This window comes from Neovison vison, chromosome 14 (genome assembly GCF_020171115.1).
Source record: "Neovison vison isolate M4711 chromosome 14, ASM_NN_V1, whole genome shotgun sequence".
NCBI lineage: Eukaryota > Metazoa > Chordata > Mammalia > Carnivora > Mustelidae > Neogale > Neogale vison.
The window spans coordinates 34570671-34588727 of record NC_058104.1 but is presented as its reverse complement, the minus strand read 5'-3'; the positions used below and the strand labels follow the sequence as shown (position 1 = coordinate 34588727).

The following is an 18057-nucleotide window of genomic DNA, read 5'->3' as shown; positions in this document are numbered from 1 at the left end:
ATGAACCAACCTGACCCTGGCCAGACCGTGAGCTCCTCAGGACGGGGTCATATCCCCAGCATTCGGGCATACAGGAAGCACTGTAAAACAAAGGAATCTGGACTTCGATCTTGAGTGCAACAGTAAAGGGGCTTTCTCCACTGCCACATTTCGTGGACTGGGAACCCTGAAGCCAGTGCCACCCATGCTCAGCCACACCGCACCATACCCACATGTGCCTTCCGACGAGTCTGACACCGTCCGAGTCGCAGGAACGGGATCGCTATATGGTGAGCCTCTATGAATTCTTCTGAAGCAAAGGAAGGGCGCAGGAGAGACTGCCAGTGGCGGGGCGGCCTGATTCTGACTATAACCCTGGTTTCGTTCACATCACCTTCCCACTTGAAGAAAAACTGAGCTATTATAAATACAAAGTACAACCAGATTAATGTCACAGCCCTGAATTCTTAAAGAAATGAGGTGCAAGGCCATCAGGCTATATGGCGTGATGCAAAAACCTATCACTCGAGGAGAGAGCCCTTGTCCTTTCTCTGTAGCCAATGGTGACAGAGGGTGAGAAACTTGGCTAAGACCAGACCAAATCAAGACTGAATTCCAGAGGGTTCTACATGAAGTAGACCCAACGCACCCAGAGAGGTGAAACCTACCAGATGACCTGCGTGGAGATGTCTGAGACTCAGGCCCGCAAAAAGGAAAACCAAAACCACCACCTGCAAAAACTTAGGAGCAGGCTTCAGAAAGGGAAAGGGGACCCTGAGGGTGGGGAACAGGCTGAAGTCCCATCCGATGGGAGTCACAGTGGTCTAGAATCACTCCCTGGGCCCAGAGGACCAGGGGCTTTATCATGCCTTTGCTTTCTCTAGGAAGACTGACGGAGGACAGAAAGGCGTACAGGGAGATACTGATCATTCAGATATTTTTTAAAATAATCTTCCAAATTCTATGGAGACAGACAAAATGATCTGTAAACATCTGCATAACTATTAAGTCTATGTACTTTATGACATGCAAATACTTACAGGCATAATGAAGCCTCTTGAATGATCAGTGTACTACATGGTTAGTCTTTATGGAACCTAAAATAAAACTTCACTATTTAAAATTAGAGAGGTTTGTTAAGTGCCATACCTTGGTTTCAAGGCATGTGGCTCATACCTGTCCTTGGTTAGGAACCGTCTCCCTGTCCCAATCCTAGAAACCACCAGGCAGTGCTTTAGAAAAAACAAGATCTACTCTAGGGCCTGCAGTTAATAGTTTTCAAGTAAAACGATGGCCGGTGGTACTCGTCTGAACTGAAACCCCTGCTTCGTTGAACGTGCACTCCCCTCATAAGGAATGAGCACGTCAAAGGAGCCGAGCACGTCAAAGGAGCCGAGCACACCAGACTTTTAAATTACGTTTGCTGATGGCGATCTTTGGTGCCCCCAAGTGGTCATAAGTAATGTGCCATCCCAACCGGGAGACCTGTCCTGAGGGAAGGTGAAGACTGGGAAAAATTTTTTTCAGAACAGATGGTTAAAAATGAGGATATCTGGGCAAAAGAGGGTTCAGGAAAGAATGGCTCCTTTGCTGGACCTGAGCCAGACTGTGAGTTATTGCCAAGCCCCAAGGCCCAGGACACAATACCTCTTAGAGAAAGTGGGAATTATAATCCCTGATCATGAAAATTAAAATAAGCATAGATGTGATTTTTTTTGTTTGAAAATTTCCCATATAGAGTACCTGTCCGTATTCTTCTGTAATTTGCTTTTCCTCACTTAACACTATGGTGTTAAAGCGTTTTGTAGAGATCAGTGTGGTACAAAGATCATTCCTGCTTCATTTCCAAGGCTAGTCAACAGCAAAAAGATATAGGTTGGCAAGGGGAGAAAGAGGAATATGGCTTAAGGAGGGCATCATGTAATAAATTTATTATATTTTGTTACATTTTCCACTTTTCTCTTAATTCCAACTGTATACTATATAATCAACTGCTGTTCCAGAAATAAAACGTTTTTAAACATAAAAATATAAATTTTGCTTCTTAAAAGTGCATACACCTTGAATAATAAAACATACAAATAAATAACAGAAGTCAGTGCTCGCTTCGGCAGCACATATACTAAATAACAGAAGTCAGTGACACATCTCATGCAGTTGTTTCTAAAATAATTTAAAAATGTATGGTACACTTTTCTTCCAGCCTCAAGAAAAGCCATCCTGCCTGCCGTATTACTGTACAACTAAAGAAGAAAATGAAACAGAAATCACTACGAACGGTGCGCGAACAGTATCCAGGCATTCTGAGTACAGTGACAGGGACGTGCAGCTTTTAAGACAACTACAGAAATTCCAGTGTAGCACTGAAGCGTTCTGGGAAGAAACTGTTTTTGAAATGGGGCTTGAATTCGATTTTAACCAGTGGTGAGAGGCACAGTTGGTGAGCAAACCGAGAGGGAACACAGACGCGTTTCTGGAAAGGCCGGCATTGGACGGGAGCTTCAGAAAAGCCTGGAACTGTCTTCCCATCTGGTACGAGGACGCTGGGTCACTGAGAATAGCACCTACAGGCAATTCCCCACCGCAGATTCCCCCCCACGAGGCCCCTCTGCTTCGAGGGGCTTTTCTACAGGGGGATTTCCAACTTGGATTTTCACTTAGATCTTCATTCCCTCAAAATGGTGGAAATACCAGGTAAGTTGTGTTTCTTTTCTTTTCTTTTTTTGTAGGCAGCATCCTGCTCGACAGGGTAAAACCGCTTGAGTTGCACAGCAGAGTACTCTGAAGATGCTGTACGTGCCGTTAGCTCACCACAGATTAAAACTCGATTTCATTCGCCTCTCTAGGTAACATAACTGGCAAATTTTTGGATGACTATTATTTGACTTTTTGTAATTACATGGAAAAACACAGAGGGTTACCAAAAAAAGGACTCCAAATAAAATGCTTCACATTCATTTTTAAACGGAAAGTAACTCCTGAAATGACACCGCGGAGAAGCAGAGAATGAGCTGACTAGGACATCAGGTGACGGCGTGGAGTTTGCTACTGAAATTACTACAGAGACAGTCATTCTGCCAAAATCAGGAACAGGCTTTGCAAGGCCACGAGCGCTTTACTTCAGCATTTTCGAACTCAGAGTGCCTTCCCAGCTCCCCTGTGGGTCTGGCCCTCTGGTGGCATCCAGGGAAAAGGCTCTGGGAAGAATGCACACCCCCCAGGGGACTGTCTGCTCTGGCAAACTGAAGACCACTGAATCCCACTAGACTCAAGTGTTGGGCCACCCACCAAACGCTCCAAGCACCCAAATGGGGTCTCAGATCAGAGAGGCTCCCCTATTTCAAACTGGATGTTAAATCAGTGGTTCTCTTTTTTTCCCTTTCCTCTCCGATGAAACAAGAGTCTGAGCCACTCCTGAATGCTTCACTTGGCAGTGATTCTCACCACAGGGACGGTGTTTAGCACAGTGGTTCTCAATTCTGACTGCAAATTAGAAACCCCCAGGAGCTTTAAAGTGGATGGCAATTCCTGGGACCTTGCCCCTTCACTAGTTAGATCAAAGTCTTGGGAGTGGGACCCAGGCATCTTTAAAAGTTCCCTAGATGATTCTAGTGAGTGCTGAGCATCAGAAGTCATTCAGAAGAGGCTTAACAGAATCTTCAGGAGAGTACTCGTATGAGATTTGAAAAAGCCTCCCAAGCCTGCAGTGGACCTCCCTTTCCTCCAAAATTGGGAAACACTTGTTTTGAATGCTTGTGAGATGGATCTAGAAACTAATCCACTGTAGTATGCTACCATAAATTCCATGAGCTTAGTCTTATTGTGACTAATGGCTGGGAATCTCCAAAGCTTTCCAAAACAGCTCTACGTCTCTACAAAAGCATTTTAAAATTGTTAGCACTATTAGAAGCCACATTCTCTCCTTGTGACCACAATAGAACCTTAGAAGATATAAAAAATTAAAATCTATAGAAAATGGCAGGTTTTTTTTTTTTTTAGAACAAAATACTTTAGGAAAGTGTTCATGCTAAATACAGTATATAAACCCGTGTGTGTTCAACATATCCAATTCCACTCCTGCTTGCAAAATACCATTTTACATACAATCTTGCCGATTTAAAAAAAAAAAAAAAAGCAAGCAGCAAAGAGAAACATTTGCAAGCAAAACAAGAAAACACATTCATGCTCTTCTGTATTGATGATTAAGCCACATGTAAAAAAACTACAAATTCAAAAATAGAGCTCCATAATCCAAGAATTGCCTTTTTAAAAAAATTTACATTTAGGGTAGTCTACATTGTATTAGTTATTTGCATAGGTGGTAAGAACATGCTTTCTGGGTTAGATGGAGGCCATGCAAAATCGTTTTCATTACTTGGGGGGGAAAGATGACTGGTCATGCTCAAACGCAGCTGCAAAACAAACACTTTGAGAGTTGATCAAAAGGCAGTGTGAAACACTAAGTGTTCATTTGAAGAAAGCAAAGGATTTCCCCCCCAAAAATACAGTCAGGTTTAACAGTAACATTTCCTTTATGAAAGTAAAGACCGACAGTCCGCACAGTAGCAGCTACTCTGTTTATGATATAGGCACTGGTTTGTCGGGGAAGTCTGCTCTTCTCAATTCCAAATAATACAAGTTCAACACGCCTCACAGAATATGTGTTTTATTGAAACTGTGCTTATGATTTGCATACTATCTCAAAAATCCAACCCAGAAACACTAATTATCTTGCCATCCAATAATTCCAATAACCTACATAGGAAACAACAGCTTCGGCTGTTCGGTTATTTGTCAGAATGAAATGTAACGTCAGATGTCAGGCTATTTTTTAGAAACACGTTTATTTGAAGTAAGTGAGCTCTGTTCCACAGCTCTTCTTTGCTTCATTCTTCCTAAAGGCTGACACTACTGCCTCCTTGACATAACTAGTTTTTTCCGCACAGTTACTTTAGAGCGATGGCAATTTGTCCCCGGCCCCCAGACCCCACATCTACTTTCATACACACGTGGATGACCAAATTCTAATGGAAAGTGACTTTGTAATGGATTTTCAAACCCTAAGTAGTAGAGACAGCTCAGTCTGAAAAAGTGGATGTTAAGAGTATAATGTCTCTGAAGATGAAGAAGGGCACTTTTGGTTTCTGGAACAGGAGAGACTTGCTCAAGAGGACCACAGGCCTTGGCCAGTTCACCAGAATCCACTTGCTCTCTTTGTTTGGGGGGGACCGTCACTCCATTTAAGGTATCACTGGCATCCCCTGGCTCATCCGCTGGGCTCCCAGGGCTCCTCGGCTACAGCGAATTCGTGATGCTTTCCGCGTGCTTTTAGGAGCAAAGCAGGCCCTCAACAAATGCTTGCAGAATGAATGAATGAATGAATGAGGAAAGAATGACTACAAGGGTTTAGGGCAGCTTCACAGAGAACTACAATATTTTACCAGACCACAAATATTCCCACATCCATTGCTATTGGTCCAGCGAGGTATTACTTCCTTTCAGTTAGGTTGCTTTTAGGATGGGAAAGCACCAGGGCTGGGAGGTCATCTTGAAATGATGTGAGCTCAAACATTTCGTTGTGCTTCCACATTATACAAGGGATTGCAAAGGAATGATACAGCCTCAGTGCACTGAATATTCACAGGAAAAGAAATCAAAAATAGAAAGTTTTTTGAAAAGCAAAAAACATTAAAAAGCCACACTCCTGTCAGGGATTACTCTGTGCCAACCAGGAAATGACTGCTCTGGCCCACCATCCTTGACGGATCATTTCTAACCCCAAAGCACAGATATGCTCAATGCGCCAAACATCACCAGGAAAATAAAAAACAAAGCAAATGCCATGTCCCTAAGCTACTGAACAACTGAACTGAACCAAGTAATAATTTTCCCATAAGATCTTTCACACCTCAAAGACCACATCCAAACTTTTGGGCAAATATCCTCTTCTGTGGCTTAAAGATGGTTCCTAGTCATTATAGATGAGATTTTCATTGTTTATCAAGCACAAAAACAGAACAGCTTAAAGACGCCCAGACAATGCCACAAGGCTTCCTGACTTTATTTTTTTCATTTAAATATGAAAAAATGAAGACTAAACCCCATAGACTTACAGTTTACAGATACTGAATTTTTTTTCTAGTTCCCATGAAAAACTAAAAAGAAATCTGCAGAGCTGTTCTTCAGTTTGGTGTTTTTGGTTATTTTTATTGGAAAACAGTGGATGTAATGGAAAATCCATTCCTGAAGATCTCGAGAATAAAAATATTTGCCACCGTGAAAATTAAACTAGATTCTACTAATGCTTAACTGATAATAGCCACAGAAAAAGGTTTTGTTAAAATCCCTTTGGGCAGACAGACTATAATTCTAAGGCGGTTTCAGAGCTTTGGATAGGAGATTTCAAATGACATCTACCTTTTTGAAACAAAGAAGAGAGGCTCAAATCAGACAAACATTCAACCCCTGATTGATGATCCCATACTTGGTGCATCCTTTCCAGGAAATAAAAGTGACACAGAAAAACCAGCAGTGGCTGAACACTGAGAGGGCTGTCAGTGTGCCCGAGGAAGCAGTGACAACACTGAGGGCAGCCGGTCGTCGACGGTCACACTACAACAGAGAGGAGAGGAGGAGCGCTGCTTTGGGAGACCAGAAGCTGGTGCAGTGCAATGCAGAAACCTAGCGAAGGGGTGAGGACAGGACTGAGTGCACTGGGCAACAGGCTCATGTTCAATGAACTTCACGGAGCACTATGGTAACTTCCACAAGGCGGAGTAGCTAAGTCTTAAAAGTTGCAAGGGTCTAAAATTCCAGCTACCCTCAACAACAATGGCCTCCAGACTTGCAAGTTACCTGCTAATGCTCAAAGTAGCAGCAAAATAAATTTAGAAACCTAATGGAAATATTTCCCAAGAGGTATTCATGGGGGAGGGCGGGATGGGGAGGGAAAAAAAAAAAAGGCAGTGGAGAATTCATAGCTATGCATGTGTATGTATTCTAATCACTTCACACACAGCAATACTGAAAAGGGAGGTTATACATGGATTTGTGCACCAAGAGTTCAGGAAGAGCTGGAAGGGTTTACAATTTTTTTTTTTTTTTTTTTTTTACAAATTAGTATTTTAAACCATAAAAACTTAGTATGCTAAACTTCATAGCAAAGCGACAAATGCTATGCAAAGAGAATCAGGGTCATGACTCTCTTGACACTTAAAAAAAGAAATAGAAAAATGGAAAAAAAAAAAAGAAAAAGAAAAAGAAAAGCTAAAAATTGCTAGGATACCTCCAGAAATCTTGAAGAACTATGTATCTTGCTTATCGGTGAGATTTTGGTGAGGTTCCCTTGTTTTCTGAACAAGAAATGCAATTCACACTGACAACACCAGATGGAACACGCTCCAATCCTGCTTCTGAGTTCTGGGTAAGAGACGAGGTCTTAAGCACAGAGAAGAAATAAACGACCTACTGAAAAGCAGTCTACAACGGACACTGACAGGCAGCATCAAAAGCGCACATGTAATACTTCGTCACACACTGCTTCGACACACCATCGACTGACTTTTGGCATTAGGCATCTTCTTTCCTCTCCAAGTTACAAGAAACACGGGCATGCGCACAGAGGGTAGCATTGAGCTTTCAGCTTCCAACACAGAAAAAAGCAACAGCAGAGAAGGAAAATGGTACAGATTCATGCATCCAGGTCAGAATCCACTTTTTTCCAAAACTCTTTCAAAGGTGTTAACTGCTCTACTACATTTCAAAATGCCAATGGCCATAGCTAGCAAATTTAGAAGGAAAACAAAATTAATTAGTGGCTGGCTCTCTGGCTGTCCTATGTGCCACCTCTTAAGACATATCTTAAGAATCAAGACAGCTTATAGTACACACATCTTTGCAGACATCAAGGTCTGAAAGACTTCAGTTCTGCCTCTAGAAATTTCTATCTGCGGCAGCTGGAGAAGCAACAGTCACTCACAGGCCACCTTCGTCGTCAACCCTTTTACTGATGTGCATCCACCCTAAACTGGCTGAGTATATACCTGAGAAACATTAGTGTGAAAATATTGCCCTTTACAGAGACTGGTAGATGGGGCCAAAGTGCAGAAAGCAAGTCTTCTCTCGGTTTGTTCATTGTTAGCGCCACAGTTTTTAGAGCTCCTGGTGCCCTACAACAATCAGCTGTGAGGACAAATCCTGCTCAGATGAAACCCAAGTCAAACAACCGATCCTTCTACAGCACACGCTAATGACAGCTTAACTGGTTCAGAGGTTTCCAAACCCTAATGTCCAACGGAAGTCATGAGAGTTCTCTAGAAAGAAATATGTACAATTGCTAAAGGGACCGCCCAGGGTCTCGTCTACGATTCTTCCAGTTAGCTTGGTATCAATGCTTTGCCTACGGCTGTTATTTGGTTCAATGGCAGAATAAGGCGACGCTTTTAACAATTTGCAGTTGAATTCTACACACACATATACACACACTCATACGCACGCACGCGCACACACACACGCACGCACACCAGGCACGTGACCCAAAACATACAAAAGCATAGAGGGCTTTGGTGGGAGGGAAGGGTTCTAAATAAATAAACATCTTTACAGATAAAACATTTAGATTGCAGAAATATCACTGAGGTTTTGGAGAAGGCCGTGCAGAGGTTTGCATGCTAGAAGATAACTTTTTTGAGGATTTCTCAGCAGACTGCCTGCCACCAGGAGATGCCGGCACTCCAGAATCTAGCTGGGAAGACTTGGATTTGCGAGCAGACAGCAGGGAATGTTTAGCAGAAGCAGGGTCCTTGGAGACAAGCTGCTCTTTTCCAGCTGGACTTGCATTTGGCTGCTGGGAACCTGGAGGCTGGTAGCCTTTCTCTGCCTTGTCATCCACGGCATTCTTACCAGCCGACTTGACAGAGCTCCCACCAGCCTTCTTGGAGAGCAAGGTTGTTTTGCCAAGGTCAGTCGACCGCCGGGTTTCCTTCTGTCTCAAGGCTGACTTGAAGAAGGACAGCCCCTTGTCCTCTGACTTGCTGTCCCTCTTCAGACCAGACTTCATGTTTGCATTGGGGGAACGCAGACTGGCCATGGAGGAGCTCCTGACATGCTTTCCGTCCCCTCGGCCCTCCCCCGCCCTGGCCTGGCTCACCCGAGGGGAGTTGGGTTTGGAGCCGGAGGTGACGCTGGCTCTGTCCGAAGCCAGGCTTTGCCTGGAGCCCTCTCTACTCAAGCTCCGGTCTGAAGTCCTGCTCTTCCCAGGAGGGAAGGGGCCCCTTGCAGCAGGGCCCGAAGGTTTTTTGGCAGATGTGGAGGGAGCAGTGTAAGTGAGGGAGGAAGATGATTTCTGCCTCTGGGGTGAAGGAGATGACGTGGAGTCCTGGGGTTTGGAGGAGGACTCCTTTCTGGACTGGGCAGGGGCAGGGGAGGAATGCCGTCCACTGGCCCTGGAAGAAGAATCGGCTTTGCTTCGGGAGCGGGAGGGCTTTATAGAAACTTTTACAGGAACAGGAGAAGAAGGGGATGTACTTGAAAGAGAGGACTCCTGGCTTGCCAAGACTGGTCTCCCCTTCCGCAAGCTTCTGTCTGGCTCAGAAGTGCCTTTGGAGCTGGGGGATCTCTTGGCTGTGCTGTCTGGTTTCTTTGTGAGGGAGCCCAGGGGGCTTGTGGGTTTCACTTCTTTGACTGGAGAGCTGTCTACAGAATCGCTCTGATCCACATAAGCGATCTGGTTATTGTTATCAAATGGATCAGAGATGGGGGGCACATGATCCCCTTGTGCTGAGTTTTTGCTCTGTGTGTCTACAACACTGGAGTTCAATTTGCGGGTGTCGGATTCGTCTCTGAACACACCTTCCATGACAGCCAGAGGGGCCCGGCCCACAGCCTTGTGCTCACGTCGGCTGTGAGTATCATTTGATTCCTGGTAACTGCTGGCAAGGTTCCTCAAGCTGCCAAAGCAAGAGATAGAGACCTTGTCATCCGCTGCCTCCCCGATCTTCTCCAAGGTGGAGGCAGAGGTGTGGATCGGAGAGTCCCCCGAGAACCGGGAGGGAGAACTGGAGCGCATCTGCAGCTTGGCGGACAGGGACCAAGAAGGTCTAATGCAATTGTCGTTAACGGCCAAGGGGCTGGTGACAGAAGATCTGGATGACAAGCTCTGACGCTGGACACTTCTCACGAATGGTCGAGTTGAGAAACCTCCTGAATGCAGCAGAGAGAACAGCATTAACCTAAACCGAAAACACGTCCCAGCAACACCTTAAGATACTGAAGATGGAAGGCAGGCAAGCCTGGTGGAATGACAGGAGTGTGAACGTCACCGCCAGCATATCTGGGGTCACAAAGGCAGCCACGTGACTTCCAACTTTTGTAAGCTCAATTCCCCTATGTACAAAATAGGGACATTCTAACTCAAAAATCAGCGAAGGGTCTCTTTACTTCTTGCTGTACGTCGGGGGTCAAGAGACTTAAAGGCTCAGACGGTTCATGCTCTAGGGTTTGTGGGCCAACCACTCAGCTCTGTCACTGCAGGACGAAAGCCACCAAAGAAGACACGTAAACCAATGGGTGTGGCTTTATTTACAAATAAAGACAGGGGCCATATTTCGCCCATAGGCAGTCTGCTCTAACTCACAGGATTACTATAAGAACTAAATAAAATCCGGAAAGTCTTATGCCCACCTGGCACTTCGCAGGCGCTCAGTAAACATGAGCTACTGAAGATTCTTCATCTAAGGACAACCAGGACCCACAGAAGTCAAGTCGCTGCTCAAGATTACAGAGTCAGAGGCAGAGAAAACACCAGAACCACAAACCCTTGCCCCTGACTCAACGCCACATATGCAGTCTGACTTGTGATTACTGACTATAATAGCAGATCCGTGGAAAAAAACAGAGACAATACCCTCCCAGCCTGAGTGACTTCAAACTTCTGAAGGCAATATCCATAATCGAACAATATACTCCTGAGTGATTTCAAACTTCCGAAGAAAAAGTTCATATTTAGAACTACACACTTCTATTTTGAGTGCCTTAAAACTTCCTTCCAAAGAAAATATTCTAAATCAGCCTCCGTGCATATTGGGTGCTGTAGCTGTGGTGTTTATAAAACCTTCCAGATAAGATCCCCAGAGACAGGCTCTGCTCTGTGGGCACCACCTGGCCCCCCGGTGATGACGATACTGAAGAGGATACTGATTTCACCAACTACACTGTTTAAAAAGTGATGGAGGGCAAACCAGCTTACTGTTAAAACAACAGTGAATTCTAAATTTAAAGGCTGCATCGAGAAAAACCTACCTAAACAAGCAAAGGTCCACTGGCTGGTTTTCCATAAAATGTCAGGAGCTTAACGATTCCAGTTAAGTACTATTGCTTTACAAATAAAGAGGTGACGAGCCAGAAGAGGGAGCGGGGCTGGAGTCGCAATGCCGCAGACCTCCCCTGCCAGCCTCCTGCTGCTTGCCTCCACTTCACGTTCTCATTTCTCACAATTACCCATCGCAAGACGCAGATTCCGGCCAGATTCCAGCCACCAGCTGGCCGCGGAAGGAGACTTGCTGGGAGATGAGTCAGCGTCCTCATTAGAGAAGCTGAGCTCACTCTCACCCCCTCCCAGCCTCAGGGCCTGGGCTGCCTGATCCTTCCCGTACCACCTGGGGTTCCTGTCAGAATGGAGGGTTCTGCTGCCATTACCCAAGCAGTCAGTGAAGGTTTAAAAAAAGGGGGGAGGTCCATTTGTATTGTATTTCCCAAGTTTTTGTATTGTGACCATCTTCAGAATTCTTGAAAACTACCTTTATACAAAGGCAAGAGTTTTTGCTCTAGATGCTTCTACACTTAAAAGAACATGCCACAAATGCCTCTAAAGGAAACGGAGGTAGAAAGAGGAGAAGTCAAGGGTCGGGTAGCCCTCACGGGAGCCAGCACCGTGACTCCTCCTTGCCAGGAGGCCCAGGGCAAATCACCACTTTGCAGAATCCCCTTACAGCTTATTTTAAGGACTCTGAAAAGCACTTTAAAACAAATGTATATATTATTGTACAGAGGTAAAGCTCCAGCCTCCACGCTGGACCTTAGAAGTGGAAAATAATGAAGTGGGAGAAGAAAGCCATCCTAAAGGTTAGAGGAAAAGTGAAAGACCAGGTTTATAGAAAACGGCACTTAGGACTGTAACCTACAGCTACACAGCCCTTTTACCTTCTCCCAGTCTTCTTGGGCCTTGGTTCCTAAGCATGAGGTACCCTGTGCATGTCTGTGTGTCAGAGAATGTGTCGCAGAACTCATACCCACCATCATCTTCACTCCTCTCCCCAGCCATCTCCACCGACTCGGACAACGAGGCCAGGGAGGTACGTCTGGAGGAAGCTGCAGAGGTCACGCTGGCTTGCTTGCTCCCCGGGAGTCGGCTCACCCAGTGTTCACACAAGGAAGAACTTGTGGAGCCTGCAGTAAAGGAAGCGGGCACTGAGGTCAGGTCAGAATCCTGGGCTGGCGGCTCGGGGCACACCTGCACAGAAGTGCGGCTGCCGGAGCTGGGAGGTGGCCGCGCCCAGGCTACTTGCCTATTCCATTAAGATGAGGAGGAGGGCAGACTCGCACGTGTTTGTAGTGGTGAAATGCGAGTGCGGGCATGGACACCTCATAATGCAAAGTGCAGGCCTTAAGTGCTGGCAATGGAATCATTCATACTCACTCTACAACTATTTATTAAGCACCTACTGCCGGGCACTGTTCTAAGCACACGGAAAAAATTCCCACACAGAGCAAATAAAAGTAGCAGGCTCCGTTACCTACTTCGCCTCACTGCTTTGTGGAATAGTTAAGTCATTTTCACGACGTTAATACACAAACACACACACATACCCACATACCCGGGCTGTGTGTCAGTCTCTTACTGTCCATTCCAGGGATGCCCTAAAATATACTCCAGAGCACCAGATACTGCTCTTGAAATTGAGAACATCTTTAATAGACTTCAAGAGGATGTAATTTCCAAGCATATCTCGGGCTGTGGAAAGCGCTGGGGGAAAGCACTAGTGCGCTGGAGCTCCCCCTTCTTCGTGGAGTGAGTGCTACAGAGAGGCGGGTGAACCGAGTGAGGCTGGACTCCAGCAGGGGCTCACGCTGCTTCAGCTGTGCCCCCTTCCAGAGCCTTCGAACTGACCTCTCGCAAGCTTCAGTCCGGGGCTAATACTCCCTAACGTGATCCCAGGTTACCATGCCCCCGTCCTCAGCCACAGTCTCTTAAACTCTGCCTTAAGAAGCATGCATCATCTAGTTTGGACTGTGTGGCTGTATCCAGACCAGATCCCATCCAGCTAAACTCAGAATAGGACTATAGCCTTCAACCCTTCTAATAGAACAGGCCAACATCACAGGGAAAAATAACTATTTCTAATGGCACTTTACCTTTTCTAAAAGGCTCTAACGTTCATTTACCTAATGTGATGCACACAACGACCCCATAAGGCAGGTATTATTAGTATTCCCAGATTACAGGTGATTAAATATGTGGCTTAAATAGGATGTGCTCCAAGATGATGATTCAACTGAAACATGGCAGAGCCAAGACTCATTCTCTCTTTTAGAATAGCAGGCCATACTGCTTTTCCAGTCATCCATCCATTCATTTATTCATTCGCTCATACCACAAGCAAACATGGTGAGCTCACTTTGAGACACGTTCTACCCGCTTCCATGTGAACTCTGCTGGTTCACACGTTGCGTCCCTGTTTTCTTGACCACAATCATTTTGGTTTCTGGATTAAGTGTAAACATGATGATTTCTCTGACCAGCCCCACGGAGTCCTGAGACCCTGTGGAGTTCTCTGGACCATTCATTACCATCTTCTGTTCTAGAAAAACCTGCCAAAGAAGAAGTCGGCCTTACCTGCCACCGAGCTGTTGGCCGACCATGACGGAATAGCCGTCCGCCTCTGGTAGAAAAGGATGTATGCAGTCTGTGTGCAGACCTCATCTTCCGACAGCTGCTGCACATCGCTGTCATCAAAGCAGTACCACAGGCCGTCCACAGAGTTCTTACAGTACGCTGCCAAAAAAGAGCCTGTCATCAGTACCCGGGGAGGAGGGCGCTGGCCACTCCACTCTGCCCAAGGACACTTGTGTTTTGGCTCACATCATTAATTCAAGAGCTTTTTAAGGCTGCATGTAATATGGTTAAAAAAAAAAATTCAAATGGTCTATCACACTCAGGCAGAATGTTTCAGGGAATTCTAAACTATTCCAGATGGACAAAACTCTCTTTAATCTTAGAGAACACAATATACTCATTTATTTAAACCAGTGGGTCTCAACGTGGGACAATTCTGCTCCCCTAGGGACATCTGGCAATGAATGGAGACATTTTTGACTGTCACACTAGAGGCCAGGGTGCTACTGGCATTGAGTAGGAGTCTGGCTATCCTGCTCAACATTCTACGATGCCCAGAACAGTCACCGCCGCAAGAAATATCCAGCCAAACTATCAAGAGTGCTAAGGCTGGGAAACCCTGATATAAGCATGTTATCACATTTTCATGTTTATTAGAGATAGAAAACAGAACTAGAAATAAGGATACTAATACTACCAGCAGCTAATATTTGTTTAGCACTTATTATGTGCCAAACTTATCAGCCAATCCTATGAGATTTGTTCTATTATTATTCCCATCTTACAGAAGCTCAAAAAGATTAACCGGTCTGCCCAAGGTCAAGCAGCTGGTGAAGGGCAGGGCCCAGCTCACAACAGATGAATCTAGACCCTGAGCTTACACTTAAAGCACCCCACCCTGCCTCCCTCAGGGGTAGCACAAACAAAGACCCAGAAGTCCCCTGGCAAACTAAGAACGCTTGAGCTCATAAATGCATGCACGTTTCTCTCCAGTTCAAATTCTAAGCCTGAGATAGAAATAATGACCATTCAAGTACCAACAGAAGCAGACAAGAACTTAGTGCTCATGAAGCTATGTGAACTTAAAAGGATATATCAAGGGGTATGATAAGCTTGATCCAGAGGGATACATTCTTATCACTCTTTCTACAAATACCCATTTACTGGAGTGAGAATGAATGAGTGCTAGAATATTTCACTGAACACTCCAGGAGCAGGGCATGTGGCGTCCTAGAGCCCTGGAGTTCCCGCTCCGGTGGCGCCAGAGTGACTCCCTTGTAGGCAACAGCCACGTTTGTCAGTATGGGACCTTAAGAAATGAAAGGGACCCAGGTGAGGAGGGGCTACACTGGACAGATCCCCGAAGAGAAGAGCAGAATAAGAATCTTTGATTGTGGGGAGGGAAGTCATGGATAGCTATGAACTCCTAGAACGAGAAGGGGAGGGAAGTGGAGAGAGAGGCAGCACAGGAGCTGGTAAAACAGCAACTGGCCAGTGGTGTCAGGTCAGACTTGATACAGAAATGACCCAGCTGGCGAGGCGGCTGCTCGTCTAGAGTGGAACACACAGCCAAGACACGGTTACAGAGCAGCCCCACACTTACACCGCAGTGTTTCTCTTCAGGGTGGTCTGTTCTCAGTCACAGCAAGGCAACTAAGGCAGCAAGGCAAATCACTAATGGTTTGTTTATTTACAAAATCATTCTGCTTGCTTTTCTTCCTGGCACTAGCTTCTCAATTGTTCTCTAGACAAGTGCTACTCCAATTGTGGTTCATAGATTGGTCTCCGTCCACAACAAGGTAAGCACCCAAACTGAGATCAGCATTAAATAGCAACCTGACACTGTCATGATATTCTTACTGTATTTTTAAAAAGGCTGTTTCATGAAAAATTGGAAATTTTAAAAAAGAAAAAAGGCAGGTTCTTCATCAAGGAAGTCTGATCTAGAATTCATACATGTACATACATGTACTACGTGATTATAGCTAGAACTAGTGCAAAATAAAATTCCAATTAAAAACTTAAAAACATGTTATCTTGAATTCAACAACACTAAGGCACTTAAAATGTTCTCTAAACTAAAACCGTAAACTTTTATGTATCAATCAGAAAAGCAGTGGTATGACCTAGGCATCACAAAGGGGAAATAATGCAGAAAGTGCCTAAGCTCTTCCTAGGTAACAACAGGTCCCGAGGGGCAGGCCTGCACCCTTCCAGCTCACTAGCATAGGCACCAAGTTCATGTGAGGTCACCTGCCATAAGTCACAGAACATGGAAGAGGTGTCTAGCTTCTAGCCCATGTTCCTGTCTCTGAACTATAGGACCTCCAAAGTACCTGTGGGTTTTCAGGTATTTTCCAAAGCCCATTCTATATAGGGAACAAAACAGGATAAAATCCAGGTCTGTCTTACTTTTTCTCAACAACTTCTTGCTAGAAAGTGCATTTTCTTGAGAAACAACATTATCAATGGAACACGCATTCTCTACCGACAGCAGGTTACTATCCCCACAGCTTCTCCTGTGCCTCCAGCACTCTGACCACATTCTCGTGGCCCGCTGCTCGCCCGCTATGCACATTTCCACCACAGAATCTACGACACGTTTCTGATCTTACATATCATCCGGCCCTATATCCCTCTATCCAATTACGCTCCTGGAAGACAGAATTAAGGCCTGCTCGTTTCTGATGCGTCTCTGCTGTGAGCCCATGGCAAGCTATGTAGGATGTGGTCCATGAATGTTTACCTAAATAGAACCTACCAGTACAATCACGACAGTGTAAAAATAATGGCCAAAACTTACAGAAAAACACTGCAAGAAATATTACCTACATACAAGGGGCACTATCATTCAGCCTTCAAGGGAAGGAGGTTCCGACACATTGAGGACACGGGTGAATCTTACAGACATTATGCGGCATGAACTAAGCTGGACACAAAAGGACAACTACTATATGGTTCCACTTAGAGAAGGTTCCAGGAGTAATCAGATTCAGAGAGACAGGAAGACTGGGGGTAGCCAGGAGATTGGGGGAAGAAGGCAGAGGAGAGTTGCTGTTTAATGTTTCCGTTCGGAAAGAAGAAAATGTCTGGAGACGGGTGGTGGTGAGGGCCACACAACAACGTAAATGTACTTAATGCCAATGAGCTGCACACTTCGAACATGGCTCAAATGGTCAATTTTCATAGGTACATTCATCGCTACTTTTAAAAATGTTACCAACGGTTATTTTTGAGTGATGAGCCCATGGATGATGATAATGCTCTTTCTCTCCCTCTCTCTAGTCTATAAATTTCAGATAATGAACAAAGTCACTTTTAAAAAATGAAGAATAAATTTAGCCTTGAAACAAAAAAAAACCTCCTCCACGTCACTTTAAAGACTCTATGAAGCTGGTTCGTATAATCACTCCAAATAAGAAGCTAGAATTTCAAGGAGACGGAGTGAAACCTTAAATGTGGAGCGCAGGGGAGGTAACCACAGTGAGCCCTTGGTGGCCCAGAGAGTGCTGTCTGCACGCACCGCTCCCCAGTCAGGTCAGACAATTACTGGAGGATCCAACTCAGGAAAAGGAAGAGTTTTCATTTATTTGCTCTTGGATAGAGATCCAGAGGATGAAACTGCCCTCAAAGTTGGCACACTGTCTACTGGAAGAGAAAGGGAGGTCCTAAAGCAAAAGTAACCCTGTCGAAAGCAAAAGCTGTCTAAAGGAAGGGTCAGCATAGACACCCGGCCTCTCGCACTGCAGACCTGTGTAGTGCCCCCCTTGCATGGTGCCATGATGATTGCACACAGCATACAGGTCATAGACGTAGTCCTCAGGGTCCCTCCCGAGTCCATAGGGCCGTCTCCATGGAGACCAATGGGATGGCAAACTCCAGCTGCTCTGACTTCTCTTAACCACATGAGGTGTCATATCCAGGCCAGTCAAGGGGAACTTGACCATGTTCTGAAGTTTCACACGCCTGTCTCCTTCCTGTTGCAAGAAGAAAAACAAGTTCTGATGATATTTTCATGCAAGTAGATGGGAGATGAGTTTTGTGTGGAATGTGACCCTATCAGCTAGAGTGGTTTGAGTTACCTATCTGATGTTTCCCAAGGCACATACAAAATAGGGAAACTCACTAACAGTGTGAACTACCTGGAGAAACAGGTTGTAATGCCACTAAAAGTAGAATAAGCCATG

The 18057-nt window shown here is 45.2% G+C and overlaps 1 protein-coding gene across 2 annotated transcripts in view; it reads right to left on the bottom strand.

The window, feature by feature from the left end:
* Positions 1-1883: 1883 nt before the first annotated feature.
* The window catches only part of USP31 (ubiquitin specific peptidase 31), a 91977-nt gene continuing 75803 nt past the window's right edge, over positions 1884-18057 (bottom strand). For both annotated transcript variants that reach the window (XM_044233869.1, XM_044233868.1), the window contains exons 13-16: positions 17622-17847; positions 13871-14029; positions 12271-12423; positions 1884-10179 (exon numbers count right to left, since the gene is read on the bottom strand). In XM_044233869.1, coding sequence (XP_044089804.1) covers positions 8609-10179; positions 12271-12423; positions 13871-14029; positions 17622-17847 — 2109 coding nt within the window. In that variant the 3' untranslated portion in view covers positions 1884-8608. The remainder of the gene's footprint in view (positions 10180-12270; positions 12424-13870; positions 14030-17621; positions 17848-18057) is intronic.